This window comes from Populus nigra, chromosome 9, assembly GCF_951802175.1.
Source record: "Populus nigra chromosome 9, ddPopNigr1.1, whole genome shotgun sequence".
In the NCBI taxonomy this organism is placed as follows: domain Eukaryota; kingdom Viridiplantae; phylum Streptophyta; class Magnoliopsida; order Malpighiales; family Salicaceae; genus Populus; species Populus nigra.
This window is the reverse complement of record NC_084860.1, coordinates 4716093-4723731: the sequence shown is the minus strand read 5'-3', so window position 1 is coordinate 4723731 and position 7639 is coordinate 4716093. Positions and strand designations below refer to the sequence as shown.

The window sequence follows — 7639 nt, the reverse complement described above, 5'->3', positions numbered from 1 at the left end:
GGTGATTGTTTGTTGCATAAAAAAATATATAAGGAAGAAGAAGAAATGGGGGAGGGGGAAAGGAGGGTCGATCATCATCAGGTCATAAATTAAATATTATCGACGACATTATCAACAAAATTATTCCGTCAATAACTTCATCGGTCATTCTGTTAGTAAAAATACTACATCATTATATGATTTTCCTTTCTGAATCCTACTATAATCCCCTCCATCATTTCTTCAGTATATATCGAGGGAAAGTTTTTTGTCAGTGTTTATTGATGGATACAAGGATGAAAAATTATGTTGGTAAAGGTTATTGCAACATATCGATGGAATTTTTTCATCAGTGTTTCCGTTTGTATTTGTTAATTTTCTAGCAGTGATTTACTTAGTTTAATGTTAATCGGTGATTTATCTTGGTTAAAGTTCTAAGGGTTTCTTGCAATGTTTTAAAATGGTTTCAACATTAAATTAATGTTTGATTTGGTAAAATTAAATTAAATTTTATTGATTAAGCATAATTAAGATTTTGAGGGTAAAAATTGACACATAAAAAATTCCTAAACTCTTTTGTTTCTTTTTTACTATTGTTGGGGTGTGCTTTTAGCTTTTTTGGTCCCTAGGTTTGTTTTTTCAATTTTTTTCATTTTAATAGTTATTTTCTAAGGTTTTTATGTTTTAGTCAACGAGTTTATTTTTTTTCGTATATAGTCCCCGAGCTTTAGAGAGAAAAGAAAGAGTCATAAGAAAATAGTGAAAGAGAGAAAGAGGTATGTTGGTCTGATTTAATTGGAAAAAATAGTGAAACTTAGAGTTAAAGTGTTTCTCTTGACGAGAGGAGTGCCATTAAAGTGTTTTGGCCTTCTATATTGCCTGAAAAAGTAGATAGAGGTTGAGAGAAAGATTGTTTTTTACTTGATTTTGTGTTTTTGAACTAATTTTGAGGAGTTTTTTTATAGTTGAAGAATGAGTTTTTTTAAAAAAAGATTATGAGAGTATTTTTGAAATGTTTATAGCTGAAAATGAGTTGAAAATCAAGTTTTTGGGTCCAAACATAGACAATCCAAATTTCTTGCCACCTATATTATATTTAGAATTTGGGCTTGCAGATGATACACTGTCGACTTTTTTTTTTTTAAAAAAAAAAACAATGGGCAAATAACACCCTCTACGCCCAATCAAAAAAGAAAGTTAAAGGCCTAGACATGCTGGGCCACCTAATCTCACTTGCCTAATCTTTTTTTTTTTTAAATCTTTTAAGTTCTTACAAATTTCTTAAAAATAAAATAATTAATTTATTAAAATATAAATAATTTAAAATATAATATCTATAATTTCTTTTCCTTAAAAAAAAGTTCTTTTAAACTCTTACAAAATTCTTAAAAATAAAATAATTAATTTATTAAAATATAATAATTTAAAATATAATTTCTATAATTTATTTTAAATTATTTAGATTTGAAAATGTTTTTTAAATATTATTTTATTAAACTATAATTAATTTTTTCTTTGTCTTGAACTATTATTCTTTTTGTACAACCCATCATAATTATTTTTTTATTTGGTTTCTTTGCTACAATCGCTGATTTTTGTCATCTTAAAATTAGATAAATAATTATTTCAGAAAAATAAATTTATTAAATCCAATCAAACTTAAAATTTTGATGGTAAGTTTAATGAAATGACCAGAGTGATTTAATACGTCACTGCTCCAGTACTGAAAATAACGTGAGAGCAAGTCCTTCGGTTTGGGGATTTCCATCTAGGCAATTCATTTCTTAGCCAAGTTGCAAGTCCAGCAAACTTTTATGTCAATTAACATTCGGTTTCATTAAACAGACCAAACTTCCGGTGACTGACTACTGTCATTGAGATTTGGCTTCAAGTCTATCGGACAAATACTGGTGGTGCGCACCCAATTATAAGTCATTATCTCCGATATTGGATCAACGGAAATCTGATTAAATTTGACCATTTTAGGGTAGCGTTCGACCAGAACTAAGATAGTGCACTTGAGGGCCTAGCTGCTGTGGTCAACCGTGTAACTTGTTCCGCTCCCGTCTCGGATTCGACCTTCTATGTAAACGTCTGTCACCCCCGCGGTGCCTAACCTGCCCCTGGGCTTGCAGAATGTCCAGTGGGCCGTGGAGAATAGTCGTGGTGCGCGTAAGCTGGCCCGGACACCCCACGTTAATAATAATAATAAAAAAAGATAGTGCTTTCGGTCCAAAAAGGTTTCTACATTTTTTACTACGGAAATGTACCTAACTATATATAGGCAACACAATTTCTCCACAACAATGCCAACAGATGATTAGCGACCAATAAGATAAAATCTACACAAACTCCATTGTAATATTTCATGATTGAACCTTTAATTAGCTCATTGAAAAATCTATGTAATTTACGTGACTGGTGGACCATTTAGCTACTAATCAAACAGTAAATGACCAAAAAAGGGCATACAAGAAGGGAAAAAAAAAATTTAATGATGGTACTGACGACTTGTAAAACTTAGTTAAATAATCAAATATTAAGGACTATTTGTTTGCTGGAAAATAGTTTTCTTTTGAAAAGTGAATTCTGAAAAAGTAAATTCCAGGAAAGTGAATTATTTTCTAATGTTTGGTAGTGTAATGAAAAATAAGTTGGAAAATATTTTTCAGTGTTTGGTTATGTCATGGAAAATAAGCTGCAAAATAACTTATTAATGTTTTATTTTTCTCAAGTTTATTAAAATAACGAGGAACAAATCTTACAAATTAAAAAGTTGAATGAGAATGAAATTAAAAAAATATAAAATTTCATAAATTATCTCAAATAAAATAAATAATAATCAAAATAATAGAGATCAAATCTAAAAAATAAAAAAAATAAAAGATGAAGAAATTAAAGTAATAATAATTAACATTTCATAAATTATTTTTAAAAAATAAGTAACAATAAAAAAAATAAGGACCAAATTTGATAAATAAAAAATTTCAATAAAAAAATGATAAGGAAAAAGCAAATAATAATTATAAAAATAAGGATCAAAGTTAATATAAAAATTAAATTTTAAGGGATGAAATTGAAAAATAAATATTCAAAACAAAATATATATAGCAATCAAAAGTTTGAGGACCAAATTTGATATAATCAGCAAATAATATGACAATTCTAAATTTTTCACAACTTTCATAAAGTGTTTTCCTCCTAAATTTTATAGGAAAACACTTTTCTGGAAACCTAGTCAAATTTTTCTTTGATTGGAAAGTGTTTTTCGTTGTCCAACTTTTCTAATGTCAAATAAGCACAGGAAAGTTTGGAAAGTGGTTTCCCAGAAAGTGAATTTCAGGAAACGAACTTAGTAAGACACCAAATTTTCTTCCACTAAAATCCCTTGTTAATTAAGGGTTTGTTCCGTTTTGTAATGAGATGTGGTTAAAACTGTATAATTTTGAAATTGTATGATTAATTAAACATACATTGTATTTTTTATATGGATTTTATTGAAAACTATCTCATAAAATCTTGGTTATGAAAAAGAATTTATATGGATTTTATTGAAAACTATCTCATAAAATCTTGGTTACGAAAAAAAAAGCAATTTATAGTTCTTTTTAAACCTACCTTTTAAAATCATAAATACAAAAAGTATCATAATCTCAAATACACACTCAGTGCTTGTTTCACATTGTGATACGAGTGTGTTTGTTTTTGTGGTGGCAATGCTCTTTTGAAAAAAAAATATTTTTTTTAAATTAATTTTTTTAGTGTTTTTGGAATGTTTTGATGTGCTGATGTTGAAAATAAATTTTTAAAAATAAAAAAAATTATTTTGATTCATGTTAAAATGAAAAAAAAACTTTGAAATGCAACAAGTACCACAATGCCAAACACCACCGCAAAGTGTTTTTCAAAAGTTCTTTTAACTTAAAAATAAATTAAAATAATTTTTTTCAGATTTTTTTTTTAATTTCAGCACAACAAAATCATTTAAAAACACTAAAAAAAAATTAATTTGATATTTTTTTAAGATAGATATGCTTTTAAAAAATATTTAAAAATAGAAGTTACTACATTCTCGGGACCTAAAATACATATGATGAACAAAAGAAATACATATGATGAACAAAAGAAACTAGCTAACATTATTAAATAAATCTAAAGGTGCATTTGATTAAAAAATTACAAACACACACATTTAGAACAAGATAATTAAATGTGCAATCGGAAAAACAAAACATCATACTTGACTATCAAAAATAATATTTTTTGAAGAGGAAAACCATAATCTAAAACTATTTTCCATCCTTAATATTCATCAAGCATAAGCTTATGAAAGAAAGTATATGTAAACAATGATCGATGAAACTCAAGCTAACCCCTCAATATTTCCTCAGCTAATTAATAAAGTTCTCTTTGTACACTTTCTACAATAACGTGATTAACCTCACCCTTATACGGGTATAAAGATATCACCACCTCCCTTGTTCTCTCACTCGAAAACTACTAAAAAAGAGCTTCATGGCAAAGGCTTCCTACGAACTTGTGGCTTATTATCTTTTTAACTGAAGAAGCCATTCACCTTATTCTCCTTTCTTCTTTTTTCTCTCACTAAAACCTCAATCTAATAAATTATATGAGTGTTACACCACACCAACAGCAACAACCATGCACAAAGGAGGAGTCTTTGTCATTTCTGCTCTACCAAATGCTCTTTCTCTCATCACCATTTTCTCTGAAGCTTTCCTTTGCTTGTCTCTGCAGCTAATCTAGTAAAGGGAGACCCGTCACCTTGAACAACCAAATTAGGGAGAAATTGAGGTGGGATTTCACTGCTGTAATTCCCCTGATCATAAGAAATATAAGATGGATTATAGAACTCAAGGAGATCTGTACTGTTCTTGGCTAGAGGGTGATTATCAACAAGATCACTTTGATTTGACGATTTATTGTCAAGTGAATCCTTAATGCTTGAACTACATTGTCTTGGCTGAGTTTGATAGAAAACCTTTGAAACCACTAACTCTCCATCTTTCTCTTCTTCATTGTCTCCAAGATGGTATTGATGCATGACCCAGCTTGTCTTTTCAGGTTTCCTTTGCCTCCCATAATTAGTGTAGAGCACCAGAATTTTTTTGAATCCCTTGACTGTCCCACCAGCAAAAACTTGCCTAGTCTTGCCTGTTTTGTGCCATCTGGTTTCACTTCCATCTTCATCAGTGTGCACCTTTCTGCGTTTTCTAGTTCCAGTTGTGTATGCCTTTGACGGTCGATGAAAGAAGTGGCGGATTTGGCCATCATTGCTTACTCCTGCATGATAAGAATGACCGGATGACATATAATCATAAAATAACAGTAAAAGGGTAAAGCACTTGCTTAAATAAAAATGGCCGCTAACACTTGTAACATACCATTTGAAACATTATAGGGTTTTTATTTCCTTGAGACTTTACAATGCCATGTTGCAGCTTAAAGACGGCAGATAAATTGGTTACTAGCTAACCTAATCATTTGACATGAAATGGAAGAGCACACTAACCGTACGAAATATGTCCCATTTTTTTTCCGAGTTGAAAAAATGCTGCCATGTAACCTAACATAGCCTTAACCATTGTTCATGCTAATCAATAGCTTGATTAGAAGTTTAGAATCCGAATGATGCATAGACTGGTAAGATATAATAAGATTCTATTACCTATTAGAGAGACAATTACCACCAGAACATTAATTTTTATGGCCAACTTAACTGTAACATAAATGAGTTGGTTAAGTAATGAAGGCAATCAAGAACACTCCTATGCGTGCCTTTACACTTTCTCATATTCACAATATGAAAGCAATGTTTGAAACCCAAAACCTAAAAATTAAAGAATAGAGAAAAAAAATCAGCCTTAAAAGTCCAAAAATAAAATTACTGACCAGAAGAGCTATTAACTGAAACTAAAATCTAATTAACTATCTAATCACCCTAGCTAATCCTTTATTCTAAGGTTTGTTGGTGCAAAAACCCTACCAATAACAGCGTTGCAAGCGTTGATGTTATGTAAAACCCAAATCAAAAGCTAGAAAGCAAGATACTTATTGCTGGAAAAAAAAAAAGAAAAAAACCAGTGCAATCACCTGGTAGATTCTCAGGATGAGTGTAGCAAATTCCATTCTCCCCCTCTATTGATGGGATAAATTCATCAATTAGAGGATGGAGTTTACGCTTGTCTGATAACACCTTTGCTTCTAAATGCCCAAGTATTTCTTGGTCAGTTGGATCAAACTTCACTCCTGCTGGTAGTCCCGGCAAATCATGAATTATACCACCCTATATATAGATATAGATATATAATTTATCCATAAAAAAATAAGATAAAAACAAAAACAAAAATGACTACAAGGCGACAACAGTAAGTTCCACGCAGCAGCATATACTATATACCTGATCTTGGAACTCAAAATTATGGCCACAAGAAGGGCAAGTTATCCTCCGAATTTCATTGGTTTCTGCTTCGACAAAAGCATCTTCTTTTGAGCTACTTGTGGCTAATTGAATGGCTCTTTCATATACTGAATTATTACTGCACCATGTCATCTCTATAGTGTTTCTCTTATTCTCATTCCACAAAGGAATTTTCCCTGTTGTCTCGGCTTCAGGCTCGCTTCTCCCAAAAAAAAAAAAAAAAAAAATATAATGCTACCAAGATGAAGACATAAAAAGAAAAGAAAAAGAAAATCATATAGAGTAAGAAAATCAAAGAAAACTTGTCTCTGGATACACGTTTTTTGAGCTTGTTACTCGAATATTGACCACTTGTTGAATCGTGTTCTATGTTAGGCAAAAGAATTTAACTCTTCTACACCTTTTCTTGCTTTCTTTGATTTATTTTTGTATAGTACTGAATAAATCATACCTGCAAGTAGCTATTCCTGGACAGAGAGAGAGAGGGAGAGAGAGAAAGAGAATTTGATAAAGGCTAGTTAATAGAGAGAGAGAGAGAGAATGGGATTTCTAGGAATAAAATGGGTTGCTTGGACATCAAGCTTGGGGGTTGTGATATTGTATGTACGTTAGTATCAAACAATACATGCAGCCTTCTTAATCTCTTTGCTCTTTGGGCATGTCTGAAAATTAGGGTTACTTTAGTATAATATTATTGTATTAACTGTTTTTTGAAAGGTAAATAATAACAGACCTAATCTTAAAGAGAAAGCGGGCTATTTTGAGTGGGAATTTGATCAACACGATTCTATTTCAAGGACATTTCACCTCTTCGAGAGAAAGAAATATATATATAGGAGGAGGTTCTTAGCTCTACTGTCACCCTAGAGTCTGCTTAAAGCTATGTAAAAATCTGCCATATAATAACACTGTAAAATTTGAGCCTACAGGCATGAAAACAACAGTGAGCTAGCCGTATATATATATATATATATATATATATATGTATGTTACACCTACTTTGTATTTCTACATCGATCATCTACTAATTCTTTTCTTCACTTAGACTACACATTTGTGAATTGATGTATACATTAATCTATATCCTTTATCTGATTAATATAATTTAATTTAATTTGTAGTGCATTTCATGTTTCAGATGATTTTATGGTTCAAATTCTTATCCTTGCATACAATTATGGCTGGTTAATTTAGATATTTAATCAGTTTGTTAAGTAG

At 30.5% G+C, this 7639-nt stretch overlaps 1 protein-coding gene across 1 annotated transcript; it reads right to left on the bottom strand.

Moving 5' to 3' along the window:
- Window positions 1–4258: 4258 nt before the first annotated feature.
- On the bottom strand, window positions 4259–7199 carry LOC133703069 (NAC domain-containing protein 73-like). The gene is made up of 4 exons (XM_062127474.1): window positions 6873–7199; window positions 6401–6620; window positions 6094–6286; window positions 4259–5283 (listed from the first exon to the last, which is right to left on the bottom strand). The coding sequence occupies exons 2-4, from the start codon at window positions 6551–6553 to the stop codon at window positions 4697–4699; spliced, it is 933 nt and encodes a 310-aa protein (XP_061983458.1). The 5' UTR covers window positions 6554–6620; window positions 6873–7199; the 3' UTR covers window positions 4259–4696.
- Between the last annotated feature and the right edge of the window lie 440 nt (window positions 7200–7639).